This window comes from Gymnoscopelus microlampas (assembly GCF_963454915.1).
Source record: "Gymnoscopelus microlampas genome assembly, chromosome: 15".
NCBI lineage: Eukaryota > Metazoa > Chordata > Actinopteri > Myctophiformes > Myctophidae > Gymnoscopelus > Gymnoscopelus microlampas.
In genome coordinates, this window is record NC_139952.1 from 31,035,400 (window position 1) to 31,060,028 (window position 24,629).

General features: G+C 42.4%; 1 protein-coding gene across 3 annotated transcripts in view; it reads left to right on the top strand.

Moving 5' to 3' along the window:
- Positions 1-24,629, top strand: part of trappc9 (trafficking protein particle complex subunit 9) — a 325,308-nt gene that overhangs the window by 13,585 nt on the left and 287,094 nt on the right. For all 3 annotated transcript variants that reach the window (XM_084081382.1, XM_084081384.1, XM_084081383.1), the window contains 4 exons: positions 1,952-2,073; positions 4,647-4,772; positions 8,670-8,886; positions 16,220-16,363. In XM_084081382.1, the coding sequence (XP_083937508.1) occupies positions 1,952-2,073; positions 4,647-4,772; positions 8,670-8,886; positions 16,220-16,363 (609 nt within the window). The remainder of the gene's footprint in view (positions 1-1,951; positions 2,074-4,646; positions 4,773-8,669; positions 8,887-16,219; positions 16,364-24,629) is intronic.

Genomic DNA, 24,629 nt, shown 5'->3' on the forward strand with positions numbered 1-24,629 from the left:
GCGGTCCGGGGACCGACCACTGTTCCTTGAAGGGGCTTCAGTGGGTCTCCTGCAATATGAGTTAATCTAGTCGCAATGTGAGGTGTGGTGAGCTTGTCAATTTTTTTAAACATTTTTTTCAGTTGTGAAAAATTATCAATTTTCTTTCGGGGGTCTCCGACTGACCCCCTGGCACAACATCCTTTCAGATGGGGTTCCGTGGTCGAATACAATTTGCGGGGTCCCCCGACCCCGGGGTCCCCCTCTGATTTAAAGGAGTAGTTCACCCAATCTCTTTTTAATTTTCTATCAATTACACACCCCATGAAGCCTGGGTGAACTATACCTTTAAACGGGGTTGGAAAGAAGTGAGCATTGAAGCCAACAAGGACGATGGAGGATGATAGACCCACAGCTGAGAGCTGGAAACAGTAGCCAACACCGTCAAGTGTTGTGAGATTCAGACATGAGACTCTGTTGGCAGACATCTGAAACATCCCCATCTGTTCATCTGTACAATCAGCTTCATCAGACTAGTATTTGTGTAACTTGTTTAGGTGCTCTCTCGGTGGCTGTTTGTAAAGTCTCACAGCATGTTTACTGCGTTGTTATTATATGTTCTATGATTGCTTCCTCAGCATGACAACGCGTAAATGTTTTTCTTCTATTCATTAATGATGCCTGTTCACGTCCATTAAGCCGCGATACAATCCGAACACAATATGTTCTTGTATCTTTCTGTACGCAAGCAAGCATGTTTCTGTTTATCTTCCCCTATTGTCTGCTCAAATCCCCTGATGGCAGCAGTGGGAAGAATAACAAAACTAAAAAACAAACACATGCACATAGGGCTGTAAACCCTGCCTGCACCAGCATCATTCGATTATTGTCATCCGTGTGTGTGTGTGTGTGTGTGTGTGTGTGTGTGTGTGTGTGTGTCTGTGTGTGTGTGTGTCATCATCATGGCATAATGTGGTCCTGGAGACACCAATTGTAGCAGAAACTTCCACAGAGGCAGTTGTCAGTACTTAGTTTGTTTGTCAACCGTTTATATGTCTTGTCTGTCCACCAGTGGACAGATTTCGTTGACACGATAGTGTCAGGAAACTTGGCGGGGTGGTTTTCTGACAGGCCAGTTTTGAAAGAAGCCAGTGATGCACATCCTTTAATGTATATTGTCAGGGCATTCCACATTATTTGTGGCAGAGTAGTAGAATATTATACTCAATTTGGGGGGGGGGGTACAAGATCGTAGGTGCTCCTTCTGGTGTTGTGACTGTGGATGTCACTCACTTTGGAGAAGAAGTTAGACAGGCATTCACACCATTCACCGTTCACACCAGGCACTGTAACTGTAACAATAACTATTTTGTTCACTGTTGTGTTTTTTTTAAGGTTGTGGTGTGGACTAAGGTTGTGGCCATCTACATGAGTTAGAATGATTTAAAACTGTATAGTTGGAGTGCTAGGCCTGAACGGCCTATACGGTATAATGATGCCATTTGACAGCACAGTGTGAGACGCACACAGATGGCAAAGGATCACATCACTTGATTTATCTTTCGACGAGGATCACAATGCGCCGATCCTCATCATTCTACTACATGTCATCGCTACATGTGTGGGATACGACAGATTATGTGATTTTTGACCTTGATTGTGACTTTGACCTTTTTGGCCCCAAAAGTAATTTCTTTCGGGGCAGATAACTGAACATTCCCTACAAGGATTTTGCACGCACGCACGCACGCACGCACACACGCACACGCACACGCACACACAAACACACACACACCTGGGTCTTTTATAGCCGTTTATCACCTTATGAATCCTTATTCCTTATTTTCATTCCTACGTTTCCCCCCTCATTTTTGCGCTGCCGCTATCAGCTGCCGAACAGACTGGTTGGAAGGTCATCTCGGTGGCATTTCTTTAAAGTGACCGCGTGCGTTGTTCCCTCTGTCTAATGCAGGTGCCCTCACGGCGAACGGTATCAGTGCGGACACCAGCACTGAGATTGGACGAGCCAAGAACTGCCTGAGCCCCGAGGACATTATTGAGAAATACAAAGAGGCCATCTCCTACTATGGCAAGGTACTGAATCATGACTGCACAACAAATCGTTGCTGTCGGGGCAGAAACCTCTTATCTCCATATTCCAACTTTTTTTGTTTTTTTTCCTAAGTTAATGCCCTACTATTGATCATACTACAGCGTTACACAAAAGCAGCAGATCTACAAGCGTTTCGAGCTTGTAGATCTGCTACTTTTGCTAGTTTTGAATCCTGAAAAGTTACATTTTTGGACATATGACTTTTCCACCCGACAGAGACGAAATGCAAGGCTGTAGCCCAGTGGTTCCTAAACAGTGGGTTATCCTTTTTAGCATAACCTTTGACCGTACTACCTGTACTGTTAACAGTCGGGTTAATAAAGTAAACCCATTTGTGGGTGGTTGACCAATTTGTATGAGTGTCATGAGTAAATATCCCTGTTTCGTTTAATACATTTATTGCAATTATTATTATCATTTTATTATTATAGAAAAGTCATTTTTCACAAGAATTTGAAATTATGTAAATAAAAAAAACCCTAAGAAGTAGTGAAAATATCCGATTTACCGGCTGTTTTGCTATTTTAAGCAAAATTAAACATTTCATTCCATTTCCTGAAAAGGAACAGTTTTAGTCATACAGTACTAAGTTTCCACCCAACAGCGACTATATGTGTTCCATTGTTCACTCATTTCTGGCCCTATAATTACATTGAGGGAGAATCTTCACTTTTGTCAGCTGCACGTCATACGTGGACATGTTTCCTCAACTCAATTAACCAATGGGCTAGCTAGTACAATGGTTTACAAATTGGGGTTCAGGGACACCTAGGGGAACTTTGGGGGGGAGGAGGGGGTCGTTTCAGTCCTCAGCCAAATGAGTAGTTAAACTTTAACTATAATTCAATTCACTTGCAATTCTTACAACCCCCAAAAATAAACAAGTATCTTAATATATTTCTTCCGTGTAAGTTTGGCTGTTAGATAATTTAAACAGCATCCCTAGGACAGAATAACTTGAAATGGGCTGTCCATGAGTTCATCAAAGTCAATTTCTGGGGTCGGTGACATTTAAAAAGTTAGAAATCCCCAGGGCTATTGAGTCCACCCATCTTTTAATAATCAACATCGTCACCAGGGGGCAGTGTTTCATTATCTTTCAGGGGACTTGGAGGGGGTTAGTGTGATTAAACGTCTGTGCCTGTATCTACAGTACCTGTAGGCAGCGAGCAAACCAGTGTAATGCTTACGGCAGCTGTATCGTGCTGAATGTTATGCAGACAAGACATTAAAGCAGCACCGATGTGAGTAAATATTGGAGAAGTACACCCTGTGTTAACAGCTCCCAGAAAGAACTCGGCAAGCAGCATTAAACTTACATGAAACTGACGTGGTTGAATGATATCCATAGTTTGATGCAGAAATATAATATCAAAGAATCCTTAATCATGCAGGGAAACAAAACAGGCTCATTAACCCAACAGTGTTCAGTGGCAATGTGCTTTATCTCCATTATTATAATTGCCTTCTTACAAGTGACCTCCCTTGGCCCTTTTACCTGTAACTAGCTCATTCAAAATTAAATTACATCTCAACATACGGCCATTGAAATATTAATAGAATTTTAATAAGGAGGCAATGAGGGGGGGAGACGGGGTGGGGCGGAGGGGTGACAGCCAGGTAAAACGCTTGCGCGCGCACACACACACACACACACACACACACACACACACACACACACACACACACACACACACACACACACACACACACACACACACACACACGCACACCCTCGAGGTCGTGCGGTCTCAGTCGCACTGGCTCCATTTTCTGCTCCAGCGGAACCCAGAGTGAGGGATGCTGGGATGCCTCTGAAAAATGAATGACAAGGCCTCCCGGTTATCACAGTTTGTCCGTCACCTGGCGGCCCCGCCATGGCGTTCTGCGCTGACAGATGAGCAGCACGGTCATATGTTAATGACAAACACATCATCCGTTCTGATTAGGAGTCTGGCTGTAGAAGACTGTCAAGGTATAACCTCCAGACGGTGGTGGTAGAAGTACTCAGAAGTGTGTTACGGTCCTTCCCTCACATTTTCGTTTAATAAAGAATTCAATCAATCAATCAATCAATCAATCAATCAATATACTCTGTTACAAGTAAAAAAGGCCTGTATTCAAAAGTTCACTTGAGTGCCAGTACTCTTGGGTATTCATGGGTGTGGATATGACCCACATCCTGTCCCCCCATGATGAAGATGAGCGGGCCCATGGTCCGCCAGCCTAGATTGCATCAGGATACCAACGGCCTACACCATAACGTCCTCTTATCAATGACTTGCTCTTTCTGACAATGTACAGTATGTTATGACCCGTTGCTATGGTGTCAGCTGCAAGGTTTAGTAGAAGTGTAAAGTATTGAAAAATACTCAAGTAAAGTAAAAGTCCCTTAAAAAAGTTTCTAAGTACAGAACTTGGGTAAATGTACTTAGTTACTTTCCACCACTGTTGGCCGTAAGAAGGCAGTATAACGCTATAACCCGCATCATCGGCTGTTCATGTTTGATTCACGCTGAAGCTGTGGTTGTTCTCTTCCCATGTCTTTCTGCAGTATAAGAATGCGGGTGTGATCGAGCTGGAGGCCTGTGTGAAGGCAGTCAGGGTGTTGGCCATGCAGAAACGAGCCATGGAGGCCTCTGAGTTCCTGCAGAATGCTGTCTATATCAACCTTGGCCAGGTTTGTACTCACAATCATCACCCCAGAAACACTGGAACATCCACTCACCTCACACTTAACCACTTAAACGGTTAGTTCAGATATTTTGAATTAAAGCTGTAGGAAATACTGTTGTCCAAAAATCTGAACTAACCCTTTAAGACCTATATTGTTGTATAACGAATGTCAAGTCGCTATTTCTGGAAACGTTGAGATTTTTGTTTTTTATTTCACCTACAATGACATGTTCAAAAGGTAGGGCCCACACACCAAAGACTGGTAGACACTTCTTTATTTGAAAATGATTTTGGTTGTGCAGACCCTATCTTTTCATCGTTGAGTCTTTTTAGCCCAGCACCCACAGTCGATGTAGTTACTGTAGGTAACCTACAATGACATGGCCAAAATAGAGTCGAATAAAGGCACAAAATAGTGTCTCAGGCTTCCAGAATTTTGCATACACGTTTCTTGTTCTAGTTCATTTTCCCATAGCTTCCTTTGATTGGCTCGGCAGCAGGTTTGAACCGGAAAGACATATGACACCTTCCAGTTAAAATCTGCTGCTGCTGCTCAAACAAAGCTATGGGAAAATGAAATGGAACAGGAAAAGGGTATGCCACCTTCTTGAAACCTTCCGGAAACCTGGGACTAAGCACAGAGTTATGCCCAAGGCCAAAATAGAAAGACTTGCCATCTCCGGTTTACTTCCCGTATCTGCGTGACGTAGGCGGGCGCCTTTTTAGGAGACCGGAAGCAGGTTGGAGTCTTTTATTTTCAATGGGAGAGTGAACGTGAACACAGCTTCTGAACCATTGTTTAGCTCCATGGTCACTGAACTAAATATTGGATCGTCACAAGCCACACAAAATTCCCAAGATGTTCATACTAAAATGGCTTTTTTCAGAGAGACAAATCAGGAGAAAATCTACTTTATTATTGACCTTTCTCTGTCCCAGCAACACACTCTCGCGGGATCTAGAACCAGTAAACATAGGACGTTCGTGAGATTTGCCATCAGACGCTGGCGCCCATTTAGGAGACCATTTATAGGATTTGTGTACCATTTCGCCTCTAGTGGCTCCAATTGGAATGGTCTATCTTCATAAATTAACCATATTTGTTTATGCACAGAGCCACGCATTGTGAGCTTGTAGATAGGCTATTTTCAGCTAAGAGATTTGGTGTAGAGGGAAAAAAGAAGGGGGCCTAGTATAGACCCCTGGGGGACTCCGGCCAATGATGTTTACAGGGTTTAAGTGGTTAAAATCCCCCTCCACTCAAAAACATGTTTTTTCTACAGTTAATGACTGTTGGAGACGTGACTTTGACTATACAGATTGTTATATTTGCAGAACTTGGCATCAAACCGTGCTTTTCACATTCTTCCGCTGCAGGTGGGGAGCTTTTCGGTACTCCCTCATATTTTCATATTCATAGATCCACATCGTTCTCAACGGAGAAAGAGTAGATGTGCTCCCTTCCCGCTTTTCAGAGTTTTGTTTCTTACTTTTTATGTGGGAAAACCATGATCGACATAAAAAAAATTACAAAGTTGTCACACATGAGGATGATGCCATGATGCAAAGTGAGTTTTAATAGACAAAAAAAAACTAAATTTTATACAAAAGTTTCTTCAGGGTATACAGCGCCATGTTATATCACAGTATAGAGGAGCGAGGAAATATCAGGAAAAAGACCGGCCATGGAGAAGGTACGGAATCTCACAGGCTAAATACTAAATGCTTCGAAAAATGTGTATACTGTAAGTCACAAGTAGGTCAAAAAAACATTCTTTTTTTCAATAAAGAAAAAAGCAAAACACAGAATAGAAACATCTCCACATTGGTGTGAGGAGAAAAGGCAACATTATTGAATGAGACAGACATTGAGGGGGAAATGTCTAGACTTTAAGTGTGCTAGACAATAAGGTAGGGCTTACCCGTCTGGCTTTCTGATTGAGGACATAGAGATGGAGGGGAAGATGTCTAGACTCTAGAATTTCACTTTATAACATTTTCATGTCTACTCTGGCTTTTGTGTGCACCCCAGACACCTGTTTTTAAGGTGCTCAAGAATCAAGATTGTGAGTGCAAGTACAAGCATCGAACTGTTGATGGGTTGAGAGTCTCTTGTCTGTTCCATTCTGTTATTTCTATTCATGAAATAACGAATCAAGCAACTTAAAAACGGAGTAGATGTGAAAATGACCCCAGAAGTGTTTTTAAAGTGAATAAGTTAATACGACGATATGGTAGGGCTTAGTGTCTGGGTTTTTGATTGAGGACACTTCTCCTGTATACAACACACATGTGTCCTGTCCTGTATAAATATGGTGAGATAGGTCCTGGTACTGTAGAAGATTTTTATTTCTATCATTTTATTTTTTAATTGGAAGTAGGTTCCAATGCCGGACCTGATGGCAAAGGTACAGTACAGTCACCTTTGGTCTTTAGCCTCAACTTTGGAACAATATAGCCATCTAATGCCTTTGAAAAAGATTGTCCCGATGAACTTATTTTCCCACCCCTGCAATAGAGGAACATGAAAAGGTCAGATATGTAGCCAAGAGCCGGACCCATCTGTAGTAATCAATGAAATATTGATTTCTAAAGTCAATAGAGGTAAGGTAGGTGAAGTTTATTTATAAATCGCCTTTCAGAACAAGCGTTACAAGGTGCTGTACAAAGAATTTATGTAAAGGAAGTATTCGCACATCCACTTCATTCGTGTGCAGGTGCGTTGGACAGTGAAAACTGAAGCAAACATGAATAACAAACAAAAAATCCCGCACACTGCTCTTGCTCAGCAGCCTCTGCTTTTATTCTTTTATTCAAATACAAAGATACACAAAGATATACAAAGAATAAAATCATAACAATAAAAACTTTGAAAGTGTACTCCCTGCCATGGTGGGTTGCCTACTCAGGGCCCACAACATTTGGAAGGCAGTCATAGCCAATTGGAATGGAATCTGCAAAATCTGACTTGATCACATGACTCCAGAGATAATATGTACCGATTTGTGTGCTTCTTGGACAACATTTGTAGGAGTAGTAGCAAAAAGTGTGTTTTGAAGAAAACATGAAACGTGGCACAAATAGCTATGTGGGGGAGTTGCGTTAAGATTTCCATTGTATGACCTACGGTGTAAGAATTAGAGGACAAAACATGAAGTGGCCTTTTTTGGCCTTTGACAACACAGAAGGTGGAATATCTTACAAGATAAAGTCACTTTAAAGTGCTTGCGAAATGAGTTATTTGCAGCTTTTTAAGGGAATCAACTGACTCTGTGTTTCTTAACCCATTAAAACCGTGAAAGCATCTGTGTCATTTTAGATTTTTGCGTTGGCTATTAAAAAATAGCAGATGTACAAGCTCACAGTGCGTCTGCCGCGCTGCGAGCCTGTACTGTACATCTGCTATTTTTGAATGGTTTAGAAAAATCTTGAAAGTGTGGGAACTACCGATTTAGAAACATTTGTAGAATCGGCCTCAGGTCTTTATGGGTTTTAAGCCAATCAACTGTCACACTTGTAGCCTAGATGTTAGGACGGTAAGAAAGCCGTGGACTGAAAACCAGAGTGATCTCAGATTGTGCTGATAGCACAATAGTTCAGCTAAGTAATTTGGGGCCAGCCTGTGTAGTGCTTTATATGTAATTAAAATCACTTTAAAATCAATTCTGCAATCAATGGGTTACTAATGTAACGCAGCAAGCAGTAATGTGTGACTTGAGTGGATTCATGCAGCGATCAGTGTGACATCTTCTGTTTTCTTTTATTGCCAGTTAAAACCTCTGGCGCTGAACGGTGATCCAGACTCAAAAGTTCTGGTTTGAAATGCAAGCCTTTCCTTAAATGCCCGTGTGAAAAGCTTCTAAATGTTTTTTTTTCTCTGTTGCGTTTTCGTCCACCACAGCTGTCCGAGGAGGAGAAGATCCAGCGCTACAGCATCCTGTCGGAGCTTTACGACCTGATCGGCTTCCACCGCAAGTCGGCGTTCTTCAAGCGCGTGGCGGCCATGCAGTGCGTGGCCCCCACCATCCCCGAGCCTGGCTGGAGGGCCTGCTACAAGCTGCTGCTGGAGACGCTGCCGGGATACTGCCTCTCCCTGGACCCCAAGGACTTCAGCAAAGGTACAACACCACCACCACCACCACCTGGTTGACCAGAGAAAACGTTGGCGTTGTATGTTTGAACGTTGACGTTTTTTTATGTCCAGATGCGGACCATGTCGACTCATTCCAAGTCAAGTAGGGTGGAAACCTTGTACGTCCAAACTCATAACTTTCAGGAAATGTAAAAAGAGAACCTGTGTTACATGTCATTATAGGAGTAAAATGTAAAAACAAAATGCTAACATTTCCAAAGATCTACACACTTGCTATTTTTACACAACACCGTTGTACAACAAAGTATCAAATAGGGCTAATCCATAAAAAAAGATCACGTTGATTTGTTGATATATATTAAAAGAAAAACAAATATAAAAAAAACACGCTTATCGATTATCCAATGAATTGAAAAAGTAATCAATAGAATAACCGCTAAGAAACAAATCGATAGTTGCATCCATCCCTACTCGCCGTGTAAGAAGACCATTCAGGCCACCACTACTTACTACACTACAAAAAAAAGAGACAACGAGTCCTCCTGACCCAGGCTTTTATGCCCTCTTTGGCAAGGTCTCCATGATAAGCCTCCCTATTCTATGGGCTCTCAACTCTTCAATCCAGCCCACTTCATGGCGAGTGATTCAGAACAAATGACAACTTTCCCACTGAATACAAAGCCTCGGGTCATCTGTGTTCACCACAGGATCCTTGTTTAAAGGAAACTGGGGAGTGAATTGTTCAGAGCTACACTGTGGAGCTTCCAGCCCACTTATACCTGATACTAACCACTGAATAGAAGACAAGCCGGAGTTCATTTGAGGTTAAATGTTTACTAAATGTTTTACTCCATACACCAGTGGTTCGCAAAGTGGGGTCCTTGGGGCGGGTTTAACAACTTTAACTCTAGTACATCGCCTAATTGAAAATAGCCGATCTACAAGCTTACAATGTGTCACGATGCGACGCGTTGTGAGCTTATGGATCTGCTATTTAAAAAAAAACATGAAAGAATGTGAAACATTTTGAATGTTTTTGAAACATTTTAACAACACAAATCTTGTATGGCACAAGATATTTTCAGATGGGGGTAAGGGAAAGGGAAAAGACCACACACTTTTCAGGACAGACTGACTTACTTCAATGACATATCGTTTATTTCATTAGTGCCACAAAAAAAAAGAACAATGCGTTTTGCAAATGTGCTGCTTCAGATTCATTTCAGGTTCATGCCAGGAAATGAACCTGACCAAGCACATTTGCCAAATGCGTTGTGCTCTTTTGTGGAACTAATGAAATAAAGATGTGTCATTGAAGTAAGTCATTCCGCCCCGAAAAGTATTTTTGAGGAGTCTATGGTCCTTTCCTATGGATGTGATTGAGAAGAAATCTTCATTCTTTGTGAAACAACCAGCACCTCCAGTCCCGCTCTGGATGTGCTCTCTAATTGAACTGAAAAGTATTCCACCCCTTCAGTCAAGTCATGGTAAATGACCAAAATCACAACAAGAGGATCAGGACACATAAAGGTAGACATTTTTACCTGCGTTTTTCTAGTGTAGTTCCTCCTCTTCTATTCTTTCTAGTTTGCAAAGCTTGAGACATGGTCCGTCAAATACTCACTCAATCAATTACAATACTCAATCAACCACAGTGTGAGATATTTATCTCGGTTAAATTCCTCCTCTGCATTTGACCCGTCCTATAACTGTTAGAGCAGTGCTTTGGGAGCTGTGTCTTGCTCAAGGACTCTTCGTCACGAAGCCGGGAGGAGCCAGGGATCGGACCAGGGACCTTACGGTTCACTCGTGGTCACTCATAATTATGAGGGCATAATTATGCCACTCTATTACTTAACGTGATAGAGTGCCATTTAGTCCACTATAGCAGTGCTATACTTTTTCGTGCCAAGGAACCCCAAATTGATATGTATATGGCCGTGGACCCCGACCTGAAAATATGTTTTGCCAGGGACCCCCAGAAGCAAAGATTTGTGTTAAAAATGTTCAAGGTTTTTCAAAAATAGCAGATCTACCAGCTCGTAGTGCGGCACTCGGTGCCGTGCTATGAGCTTGTAGATCTGCTATTTTTGAATAGCCAAACTATAAAATATGAATAAAGGGGTTAAAATGATTGTGACACTTTATTAACTAATTTTGCTGGGGACCCCCCTGGTATCCCCCCCCATGCTCCCCTGGGGGTCCCCGGACCCCACATTGAGAACCAATGCACTATAGGTGTCAAAGAAATTAGCACCACACAGTCAAATATACAGACGTTTAGGGGACACTCTATCAGGTGTCAAAGAAATTAGAAATTGTCACCCCGCAGTCATACAGACATTAAGGGGACAGAGAAACTCACTGAAAAATTGCACTTTAAAAAAATATATATATACAGTCAACTGTAGTCGCGCTGCTAGACACGTGGTACACTTTCCTCACTGCATCACACATCTGTGTGATGCAGTGGAGGAATAAGGTGGTCTATTCAAGCTGTGAAATGCACTTGCTCACTTTCTCACTCCGCACTTTGCTGCCACTCCACTGCTCAGATTGCAACCGTTGTTGCTCCAATTATCGCTGCTGCTCACCATTTCCTGCATTTCATCACCCCCTCCTTCACCCCCAGCTATCCACCCTGTAGGCTCTGATGCTAGATTTCCTCTGGGGGAAGTTTACCATCGCGTATGCTTGGCAGGGAGTGACACATTCGGATGCCTTCGACACCAAATTCAACTCTGTATAATACTACTATACATTCTCAATCATAGCTAATTTATGCTCCGTCGTGGGACATTGACAATAGCCCATATGCTAGCTCACAACACATCGGATTTGCAATGCGTTGTGAGCTTGTACAGTATATCTGCATTTTTTTTTGTGCATGACACTGTTGTACGCACAAAGTGTCATTTGGGCTTCAGTCTTGACTATTTCACGTTGTTTTTTCTGGCTGAATATCCCACATCGGTTCATTTTAAATTTATTTTCGCAAGCACAACCAAATGCGCAACGATTCTAGAGGGCTGAACAGCTTTTTGGATGCCTCAAACAGACATACTTTACCACTCTTTTTTTTTCTTTTCTAGCCAAGCAGTTCACATTAGCCTTTTAACCCATTTAGACCAGGAAACTATCTGTTTCATTCAAAGATTTCTTTGGCTATTCAAAAATAGCAGATCTACAAGCTCATAGCACAGCACTGAGTGCCACAATATGAGCTTGTAGATCTGCATTTTTTTGAAAAATCATGAAAATGTGTGCAAATCTTTGAATATATATTTTTAAAGCGAACAATTTGTCAAATATTTTGTTCCAGGGACCAGGGAAGATTTGAGTTACAAATGTTGTTTAGAAAAATGTATGTATTTAAAGATTTGCACAAAATTAACTCAATTATCACACAATTAATGTTCAAGAGTTTTCAAAAATTGATCTATAAGCACGTTTAATTTTCTTTTGAATAGCCCAAAGTATAAAATGATGGTTATAGCAAAAAAAATAATCTAAAATGACACAGTATGCGTTCCCGGTCTTAATGGGTTAACTGGAACGGTCATCTCACAAGACCTGAACTATCTGCAGCAGTACACAAGTACACCCTCCCACCCACCACCCACCACCCACCACCACGGCGGCTTGGGTGCCTGCCATGAGTCCTCACAGGGCTGATGGGAGGAAAACCTTGGTGTGATGAGTGTGAGTGTTTTGGCAGAAGGTGTCAGGAGGGAGTTTATTGAGCGATAAGAACTGAGCGAAGAGAAAGCTCAAGTGAGAAAGAAAATAGGACTCAATGGTGCATTTCTGCAATAACGCTGCCACGGCTTAAGATATGGAAGGGCAAATGGGGTTTTAAGCAGCTCAGGTACCCCCTCCCCTTATTCCCTCCAGTTATCAAAAGCAAGAAACAGCTCCTGCTGGCTGTCTCCTTATCTGTTATATGTTCCCACGTAGACCCACAGCGTGATTATCCTCAGCTCTTTTTCTTTTAATGCCGTTTCCCACAAAGCCAGGGAGTTTCTTGTCTTGTGATATTTACATGTTAATGATAACAGAGAGGCAACGATTATGGAACGAGGCATCTCATCTCCCGACAGAAGGACTTGCAAATTCGCCATTCTCCTTGGAGTTGGCCAGAGGAACAGTGGCTTTGGTGTCGGGGGTTTGTGTGTGTGACAGGGCGATTGCTTGCCGGTGCCACTGCTGTCATTATCTTAGCTAATTGGATTGCCAGACACCTCCACTCCAAGGCTTGAAAATACCACAGATGAAGTCATTTTTTCCCCCCCCTCAAAGGGAGAGAGAGCAGGCACATCCACAGAAAAAGCCACAGCGTCGTCTGGATTACTAGCCCTATAGATAAGCACTGGTTTTCACAGAAAATCACTGGCAGACAGGTGGAACTCGGACTATTTTTAGCCTGCTTAGTGGGTGCAGTTTTTGCAGAGGGGAAGAAAATAGCTTAGGAAGGGATTTGCATTAATGGGTGTTATTCAGGTGTCAGAGGAGTCGTTTGGAACGAGTAACAACCACAGGAGGAGAAATGTTTATTACTGACCAGTATCACCATCGGTTCAGTGAACCAGAATGCCAGATTAATTACCACATGCCCTCCATCTCCAGCTCTCGACTGTTGCTCTTGTTTTCTTTTTCCTCTCAGTGAAGCAACGTTTGACAGCTGGGAGTGGGATCTCTAGGGATCCATAGGGGGGAGCTGAGGTTCTTATGTAAGCGCTGCCGTCAGGGAGGGATGCTATTAACCCATTCAATCCGGGAACGCGTCTGTGTCATTTTAGATTTCTTTGGCTATTCAAAAATAGCAGATATACAAGCTCATAGCGCGGCACCAAGTGCAAATCTTATATGCAAATAATTATTTTGGCTGATTCGAGGCTGATTCTACAAATGTCTTTTAAATCCTAACAGTTTTTTTTAAATCTTATGTTATGCTATAATATCAGTGGTTCTCAAACTTTTTTCATGTCAAGGACCCCCAAAACTATATGTATTTGTCCGCGGAACCCCCCCCATCTCAAAATATTTTGTTCCACGGACCCCCCCCCAGAAGCAAATATTTGAGTTAAAAAAGTATATATATATTCAAAGATTCGCACACATTTTCAGGATTGTCTCCCCCCAAAAACAGCAAATCTACAAGGTCTTGTAGATCTGCTATTTTTGAATAGCCAAAGAAATATTAAAATGACACGGATGTGTTCCCGGTTTGAATGGGTTAAGATGTCTCATAGATCTCCACCGAGCAAATAACGCCGGCTGACTTCATGTCCCACTGCCGCTCCATGTGTTGCATTGCAGTGGGGCCCTTTGAATGTTTGGAGATGGGTCTGTTATTGAGACGAGGGCTGTTTGACCTACTGTACATTTAAGAATACATAAAACTTTTTTTTTTGGGGCTTTTATGCCTTTATTGATAGGACAGTTGACAGGAAATGGGGAGCGAGATGGGGAGTGACATGCAGCAAAGGCCGTCGAGCTCGGGACTCGAACCCGCGACGCGCAGTCAGGCTACATTGAGCCTAGGTGTCTGGACCGCTACGCCAGCCGTCCAGGCCTAAAACAATAGGCATTTAACAATACATGAGAATACATACATTTAGGAACGCATAAAACGATATACACATTTAACAATACTGAAGAATACATACATTTAAGAATACATAAAACTATATACATTTAAGAATACCTAAGAATATATACATTTAAGAGTACATACGAATACCTACATTTAAGTGTACCTACATTTAACCATGTAAACCCCATACGTTATTGAGCCCCTCATGGCCCTCATGGCTCTATACGAGTGTGTTTTATTTTTTCGCTCTACATTAAATATCTTCACTTCACTGAGCTTGTAGATCGGCCATTTTCTGCAAAGGTTTTCCTCAGGACACGGACGCGTAAGTGTAAGTGGTTAAGGAAATTAAGAATGTTTAAAAGCACAGCAAAATACAAATGGTTGGACCTAGTTTGAACAAAATGTGTGAAGTATCAAGCATAGTGTTACTTGAATAAGCCTACTCCATATTTAACCCATTTAAGACCTGAGGCCGATTCTACAAATGCCTTCTAAATCAGTAGTTCTCAAACTTTCAAGATTTTTCAAACATAATTCAAAAATAGCAGATGTACAAGCTTTTGACGCGCTGTGAGCTTTTATATCTGCTATTTTTGAATAGACAATGCTACAATACATTTTTTCAAACATAGTTTTTATTGAAGGATTGTCACAGCGTACTGGATAAGATAAACATTCATAAAAAGAAACCCTTCTATTTTTCTGGGGGAAAAAAGAAACACACAACAAACACAAACCCTCCCACCCAACCCCCTCACAAACAATTTACATTTGACATGAAATAAAGAGATACAATGAAGAGGGCAAAAAGTGGAAAAAAGGAGGGAAAAAAAGAATCAAAACAACACACCAGCCAAAAGCGTATCAGAGGAGATGACAGCATATGTGATACACTTGTTGGTCCAATATATTATGCACAAAGAAAATACACAGAGAATGCTTAACCCATACTGTTCTCAAGCACTTGAGGGGCCACCCCGAGCATGGGCTCCGCCACAGGAGGCCGACCACCTGTCCAACAGAGGCTGCCATATTTTCAGGAAGACATGATCTTTTTAGTTGATTGCATACCGAATCTTCTCCATGTGTAGCACATTGCCCAAGTCTCTAAGCCACTGCTGGAACAGAGGGCTAGATTCTGATTTCCATTGTTGCACGATTGAACGTTTGGCCAGCAGCGTGCACAACGCTACAATCTAAAATGACACGGATGCTTTCCCGGTTTTAATGGGTTAAATGCAACTATGGGGTATTTTCATAAAGTATGGTGTAGTAGTGTAAAGCATTGGTTCTCAAAGTGGGGTCCGGGGACCCCCAGGGGTACTTGAGGGGGTCCCAGGGGGTCCCCAGCTAAATGATGGACAGGAACCAAATGGACCCTAACGGGTCCATTTGGTTCCATTTGTACACTCTCAGAGTTAAATTAACATTGGTTTTACAATGTGAATTGGGGTCCCAGAGGTATAAATGCCATTAAATGGGGGTCCGTAGCCTAATGCATGTCAAACTGGGGGTCCTTGAAAATGGTTGAGAATCACTGCTAGAGAGCCGTAAAAAGCTTCTCTTATTGGGGTCCCTGGCTTATCTTTTCAAGTGGGGGTCCGCGGGGTAATAAGTGTCAATTAGGGGGTCCTTGACATGAAAACGTTTGAGAACCACTGGTGTAAAGAACACATATTTTCTCTCCCCCTTCTGTCTGTCTGTCTGTCTCTCTCTCTCTCTCTCTCTCTGTCTGTATCTCTCTCTCTCCATCTCCCAGGAAGCCACCGCGGCTGGGCTGCGGTGCAGATGCGTCTGCTCCATGAGCTGGTGTACGCCTCACGCCGCATGGGCAACCCTGGCCTGTCCGTCCGCCACCTGTCCTTCCTGCTGCAGACTATGCTGGATTTCCTGTCCGATCAAGGTCAGTTCACGTTCAACAGCAAACTCCAAACAGTATACATTAGTTGTATATCTCTTCTTTTCTTTTTGCAGCATTAAACTCAAAATCCTGCATACTTCTTCCAGATGTTATAACCAAAGTTTTGAAATGCAACAAATGGGCCAACATTCTCATTTTGCAAAGCATTAGTCATGGATTTCAACCGCTTTCAATCTGGCATCCCTATTTTGGGCATGTAATTCTAGGTAAAAAAGAGAAACGGCTATTTTCGGTATTCGTTGTGTGAGAGGAGTAGGGCTTAGATGCATACCACCCACCATTAAAAGCACTTAAGCCTTAAGTGGTTTTAAATGGTGTGTGGTATGCATTCGAGTTGGCATTCCCCGGTTGGAGCGAGATGGTGTGCTTTGATGAGAAATCCTGTGGACCTGGGAGATTGGTTTTTACCCAAGCAGGCTGCCAGACAGGCTGCTAGCCACACAATAGAGCTAGGCCAGTGTAAGCCCTGGCTGGATACAGAACATGAGAATAGGTGGAGAGGGAGAGATATGGGGAGAGAGAGAGACATGGGGAGAGAGAGAGACAGAGAGAGGAACCGTAAAACAATATGTTTTACTGTTACAGTACGTACCATGTAACCGTAAAGAAACCTTGAACTTGAACTCGAGAGACAGAGACAGAGAGTGGGAAAGACGAGAGAGACACACACACACACACACACACACACACACACACACACACACACACACACACACACACACACACACACACACACACACACACACACACACACACACACACACACACACACACACACACACACACCGAGAGAAAGAGACAGAGAGTGGGAAAGACGAGACACACACACACACACACACACACACACACACACACACACACACACACAGAGAAGTCTAGGCGAGCTAACATTATAAAATATTCAACACCGTCAGCACTGGGACTGCTGCTGCGGCTCTGAGGACAGACCAGGCAGCCTCCCATCATTACCAGCCTCCTTGGAACCCGTCCTACTGGGAGAGGAGGAGACAGTCTGCTGTGTGTGTGTGTGTGTGTGTGTGTGTGTTTGTATCCAGCACACCAGTACCCAGGAGGGGGAGAAATGCAACCCGACGGCTACGCTGGCCTCCACACCGAGGCTCACACAACACAAAATGTTCACCGTTTCATCACAGAAAAAAGCTAGTCTGCTAAGCCCAGCTGAATGTTTACTACAAAACTACTACCTGCCTGAACCCAATTCCTGTTCTCCGCCCACCCCCTCCATCTCCTTTGGGTGGTGTCTTGTTGTGGGTGCTGTGTAATGGTCCGTGCACAGACCTCTTCCCCTTTGGGATTGTGCTTTTGCACGCCGGCGGATTGCTTCTCTGCTCCTGTCTGCAGTGTGATGTCACCACCGACCGGGAGAGGTTACTGCAGGCCACTTGAAGCATGCAGTATAGTGGGGTCGAGTGCACTTAACCACTTAAGCCCTAGATAGGACAAAACAGCCGAGCTTGTAGATGTGTTATTTCCACTACTTTTGAGAAGAAAATGTGTAAAGCTGTCTATTGGTAGTTTAGTTTGGTTTATTACAGTAGAAAACAAAAACGATCGAGCACTCTGTCTGTATATAATGCAGTTTGCCGGGTGCACGGCTCACGAAGATTCACAGTAAATAGCCCGCACTCAAAAGTCCTTCTGGTACTTTTAATTCATATACGCACGGACAGACACAGCATACACGCACGGGTTTCGGCGCCAAGCCTCAAGCGTCAAGCCTTCCTCAGCGTGTATAAGGCTTGACGCCGAAACGTGCCCGTGTATGCTGTGTCTGTCCATGCGTATATGAATTAAAAGTGTCAGAAGGACTTTGAAGTGCAGGCTATTGCTTTCTTTGTTTGGTTTATTAAACAGCTTGGTTGAATGTTTGATTGTGATTGGTCAATCACTGAATTCAGCGGTCTGCTATTTTTCAATAATGACCGGAGTAATCGATAACAGGCACAACAATGCACCTGAATCAAATTAATCAATCAATCCGTGGTGCAAAATATTTGAACATTTTCACCTATAATGGCAGGCCCAAAATAGGGATGCCAGGTTGTAAGTGGTTAATGTAGCTTCTGATATGTGCACAAGTAGATAATATATCAACCACAGCCGTAGTTCTCATAGTGGGGTCCGGGTCCCTTGAGGGGGTCCCCAGCAATATTAGTTAATATACCATCAAAATCAGTTTAACCACCTTAACTAGGCCTATACTGTATATACATTAGCTATTTGAAAATAGGTTGTGAGCTTGCTATCTTCTGGAATATTTTTACACACATTCCGAACATTTTAACAACCTAAATCTTGTATGGGGATCCCTGGCACAAAATATTTTCACATGGGGTTCGCAAATACATCTTAATTTTGGGGGTCCTTCACATAGAAGCACTGAACCACAGCATGGAACAAAAGGCTACATAATTGTGTGCCAGCTCTGCCCCTGCCATCATCCTCTCACCGCTAATCAGACTTTTCCACACAGTCTGGAAAAGTTCAGAACAAAACCAAAAAAAAAAGTGCAATCAATTCAATCCAATCAGAGAAATATTGTTTTGTTCAGTTCAGCAGATTTGATGTAGTTGTAGGTCCACCGCCTTTTTTTTATTGACATAATTTGTCGGATATTGATTGTTGTTTGTTTTTGTCGTCGTGCCTTGTCGACAGCATTATCCGGCGAGTCAGCTTACACAGCGTACTTAGCACCGGTGCCCAAAAAACTTCTGGGGTGGAAAAGCAATTTAAAAGAGTGTGTAAACTGCAGATTGTATAGCTTGGGAAGAGAGTTGTTCATTTTTTGGAAGTATTGGCTTACAATGTCTGGGTAGAAAAACATGAATTCTGTTGCAGGAATGATTTCCTTTAGCAGGGGGTGGGGGGGGGGGTGGGCGACCTTTTCACCGTCTGGCAGGAGGTGAAAACCACCATTGCTTTTACGTCTCATTACAGGCTAATAATACAAGCGTAGAATACTGTCATTTAGGGCTATCTAACTATAGATTATTGTCTTAATAAATATTCTATTGATAACCTTTTTAATTAATTGAATAATCGAGATCGTTGGGAAAAAAAAATATGGTTGCTGTCGGGTAGAAACCTCTTATCTCCATATATTTTTTGTGTTTTATTGTAAAATGAATGCCCTGCTTGATCACACCACAGCGTCACACAATAGCATCAAACGTAGCAGGTCGGCAAGCTCAAAACTTGAGCTTGTCGATCTGCTGCTTTTTTGAATTTGCTGCTGCTGATTTTGAATTTGATTCCTGCCAGTTTGGACAGGTGAGGTTTCCACCCGACAGAGACGATATCTACCACCACTATTCTAGCCTTTTTTGAGCACGTGGTTGGTGTCCTTGTTTGAATCAGTCAACCACTAACCTATTTTATCCTTGTCACACAACCATGTGAAAATAGTGAAAATAGCAGACCTAGAAGCTCACAATCTACCTTACAATTGGAATCTACAGTCATGCGCCAGAATGTTTGTACGTTCGTCGTTGCATCAGTGTTGCCAGATTGCGCGCGAGCAACAAGCAACCAGCTTCATGCAAAAACACCACGCTGCGCACTGCGCATGCGTGGACGCACTTTCCCTAACCAATTACACGCCATTTCACGCTTACAACTCCTGGACATGGCAACCCCGCCCCCCATCCAAATATTGTCTGTCTGACTCTTTGGGAGGGTTGAACGCAGCCGTCTCGCTGGGCTGAGCGGGCTGCTTCATCAATCTGGTCCTGCAAGAGCCTGTGTGAATAGATAGATAGATGAACGGGTGAAATGTGTCCGTCTCTCAGTTTGCTTTCGTTTTCGGTTTGCGTCTCGAAACAAACACTGCTGTTGCTCTCGCTTTTGGTTTGCGTGTTGAAAACGACTACAGCCTACAACACGAAAGCCTCGCGCCAGCGACTAGACGGAAGGGTCGCGTAGCGACCCGCACCTCTAGTTATTGTACAAGTTCACAGTTGTGAACCTGTACATCTCTTGTACATCTTAAGTTCACAGTTGTGAACTTGTACCGGAAAGATGACTTGTGGCATTTTGACAGGTTTCATGTGGTTTCATGTGTTCAATTGTCGCTGTCGGGTGGAAACCTTGTATTTCCAAAACTGTTAATTTTCATGAAATGATAAAAAAGAAAAACCTGTTCAGCTGTTTTATCACAACTCACCAGCTCTAATAGTTTTAATTGGTTAATCACTTTCAACCTGGCGTCACTATTTTTGGCATGTCATTGCAAAAAATATTAGTATTTAAAAAAAAGCGAAAATAGCCTATCTACAAGCTCACTATATGGAGATACAAGGTTTCATCCGGCAGTGATGATCTGCTAGTGTATGTCTGCAGACAGTGTTGTGAAAAATGGCATGAGATAATTATCAGCTCCCTTTGGAGACTTGCCAACCCATACAGCCTCTACTAAGTCAAGTTGAGGTGAAACATTGCCCCGGCATATGCCGGCTGACGTATGTCGTAGTCTCGTCACGCAACGTGACAGGTAGACTAATTTCAACTCGCTCAAAGACGAGGAGGATAATCACAGTTTTTTTTTTAGCTTTTTCGTATCACACAGTGTGACATGTAAGGATCGTACAAGACGGGCTAAAGTCATGCGCTGTGTCATCAGCCCCTGGCACTAATGTCACCTGTGCCAGCAGAATTCAAGGCTTTGAATTTGGGTAGCAGGACCTTTCAAAGGTGTCCCTGAGATGCACATTTCCCTTTCAAGTCTCTGCGGGTGACATGAAAAAAAGAAAGAAAAAAAACATACCTCAAATGTTTTATTGAAGCCTACCTTTTTTTAGCAGTGCTGGGTTGTAAGATAGCACTTGCCTGCTCTGCCTCTGGGTAATGACAAGGTGACTATGCAAATGTAATTGCAACCATATCTTCCAAGTCATTAGAGTCCAGCAGACCTACAAGCTAACAACGCGTGGTGGATGCGTCTCGTGGTGGGGACCCCCCGGACCCCACATTGAAAACCTCTGTTGTCTGACATAGGCTTAGGACCCGAGTCAAGCTTTTGATAGAGATATAATACAGTACAGCAGAATATGGAACCAATGTACTGTAAGGGTAATAGTGTGGAAAATCAATCTATGGAGGGAGTGAGCTATGCGATCAATATTTTCCCTCCTGCTTACGTTTGTGTTTTTGCCAGCGAAACTGCTTTTCTAGCCTCTGAGAGAAAATAAAAGTTAAGCTTCATATTCTTTCTTTTTTACAAGCGATGTAGTATGTAGTCTTATCTCTTGTTTTCTGTTTCTGATTAACCCATTAAGACCTGAGGCCGATTCTACAAATGTCTTCTAAATCCCCACAGTTTTCTGAAAAACATATGTTGCTATATCTCAAACTTCAAACGTTTTCATGTCAAAGAAACCCAAAAGTATATGTATTTGGCCGCGGTTTGTTCCAGGGACCCCCAGAAGCAAAGATTTGAGTTAAATTTGCATTCAAAATATTTAATATTATACTTTGGCTATTCAAAAATAGCAGATCTGACACGAAGTGACGCTATGAGCTTGTATGTTTTCTATTTTTGAATAGCCAAAGTGGTTAAAATATAAAATGGCACAGATGCTTTCCCTGTTTTAATGGGTTAAATATTTACCACCCAACACATCCGTTCAGCTCCGCTACCCAGCATACACCTTGCATCACCTTTGCATGTGAACATTTCCCTCCCAAAAGTTCAACCTGTTGTTGCTTGTCTGCTTTTCTACAATTGAACATATTCGTTGTCCCCTGGCTCAAAGTGTTTTTCCCCCCCTCTTTTTAAACAAGGAAGCAAACATGAGTGGATGTGTTTTAAATATTTAAGATCAAAACCTTTTCACACTTTTGTTTTGCATGGAGATTGTCTGCGCTTTGGCAGGCAAGGCTATTATTCTCAGCCTAGCACAAATAACAGAACTTCCTCTTCTTTTTGCTTTTAAAGAGACAGTGCCACACCTTTGGTACCTTTTCAGTAACTTGTTGTTAACCCATTCAATCTTGGAACGCATCTGTGTCATTTTAGATTTGAGCTATAACCATTATTTTATACTTTGGCTATTCAAAAATAGCAGATATACAAGCTCATAGTGCGCACCGAGTGCCGCGCTATGAGCTTGTAGATATCTTCGAAAATGAGCTATGAAATATCTTGAAAATATGTGCAAATCTATGAATATATATATATATTTTTAAAGGAAACATTTTTGACTCAAATCTTTGCTTCTGGGTGGTCCCTGGAATAAGTTATTTTCAGATGGGGGTCCGCGGCCAAATACATATCATTTTGGGGGTCCTTGACATGAAAAGGCGTGAGCACCACTGATATACATGAGTTTTTTTCAGAAAACTGTTAGGATTTAAAAGACATTTGTCGATGCGTTCCCTGAACAGACAGCTGTTGTGCAGTTCTACTTGTTCTACTGGGTAGTTCTAGTAAAATGGTAGATTGAACGTTCTAAAATGCAAGTGTAGGTAGGGTAGGCTACATTAATGATGATAAAAAAAATCGGACCACATCTGTCTAATACTTTATCTCTCCCTCTCCCTCTCCCTCCCTCTCCCTCTCTCTCGCACGCGCTCTCTCTCTCTCTATCAAAAGCATTGCTTGGCTTGCGCGCATTTTCATTTTAAGCTGGAATATAGGCTCGAAATCAAACCTGTACCCACTGTTTATGCAGCGTTTCACTTGATGTTGAATCTCAACTAGTCAACTGGTGTCTACCGTATTGACAGCAGAGGAAACGGTAAAATCAGCGTGCGCATTGGGCAGGCAGGGGGCATCAAGGCCACTTGTGTTTTATTTTGTTCATATACTGTTACATTCAGTGCATCCCATATTGGTTCACAACGGGACGATGGGACCCTGCCCTGGTCGGCAACGCGGCAAGTAACGGGGCTAATTATAATAGTAATTCCTCCGCGCTGTAGATAGCCTTTCTACTAATTAGTATTCATTTCTAACAAGAAAAAAAAAAAAAACGGGATCCCGGGAACCAAAGTCAGTTCCCGGGACGGTAAATAACCTCGGGATTCCCGGGATTCCCGCATCCCGGGAATCCCGGTGTTAAACCCTAATTCCCACGCGGACGGCGGAGGAAACCATGCAAGGCACTGACCTGCTCATCGGGAGCACTTAGGGGTTCAGTGTCTTGCTCGAGGACACTTCGACACTTAACACAGGGGGAGCCGGGGATCGAACCTTCCAATTCCCAACCGGCCGCGGCTCTACCTCCTGGGCCACTACTTTTTTTTATGTCCACAGAAAAACTGCATTTTAACCCACATAAACAAAAATCTACAGTATATCCATCTAAATCCATCTATACAGTAATAATACCCATCACTATTTAGGGGAAATAGAACCATGGTACTGCCTCTTTAACACATTCAATCCGGAAACGCATCTGTGTCATTTTAGATTTCTTTGGCTATTTATTTTTTTTTATCTTGAAAATTTTTGCAAATCTTTGAATATATATTTTTTAAAGTGAACATTTGTAACTCAAATCTTTGCTTCTGGGGATTCTACAAATGTCTTCAAAACCCTAACACTTATAACAAAGATATATATACTATACTGTATGTTGCTATGTATCAGTGGTTGTCAAACTTTTTCAAGGACTACCCAAGATGATATGTATTTGTATGTATTTGACCCCCCCCATCTCAAAATATTTGGTTCCAGGGACCCCCCCAGAAGCAATGATTTGAGTTAAAATGTATATATATATTCAAAGATTTGCACACTTTTTCACGTTTAAAAAATAAATAAAAATAGCAGATCTACAAGCTCAGAGAGGGCTCATATGAGCTTGTATATCTGCTGTTTTTGAATAGCCCAAAGACATCTAAAATGACACAGATGCGTTCCCGGATTGAATGGGTTAAGTCCTTTTAGTTTATCCATCTCATCACACAAATCTTCACTTGTTTCTTGCTGGCCTAAGCTAAGTCTTTATTGAATCTGCATGAGGGAGTGTCTGCTGCACACTCTGGTCACAACTGGAGGACTTTTTAATTGACTTAGAATTAAGAACTAATAAAAAAAGAATGAAGTTATCGGTTAGTCCGTCGACCATATAAACGTAGACGTTCTTGTGGTGATTAGTGGATTCTGGCAGGGTTTACGGAAAGCTCTACAGCACTAATTCTTGAGTTGGTTCGTTAGGATGTCCCCATGAAATGAAGGAATTTCACTGGAGCAGTGATTCTCAAACATTTCATGTTGGGGACGCTC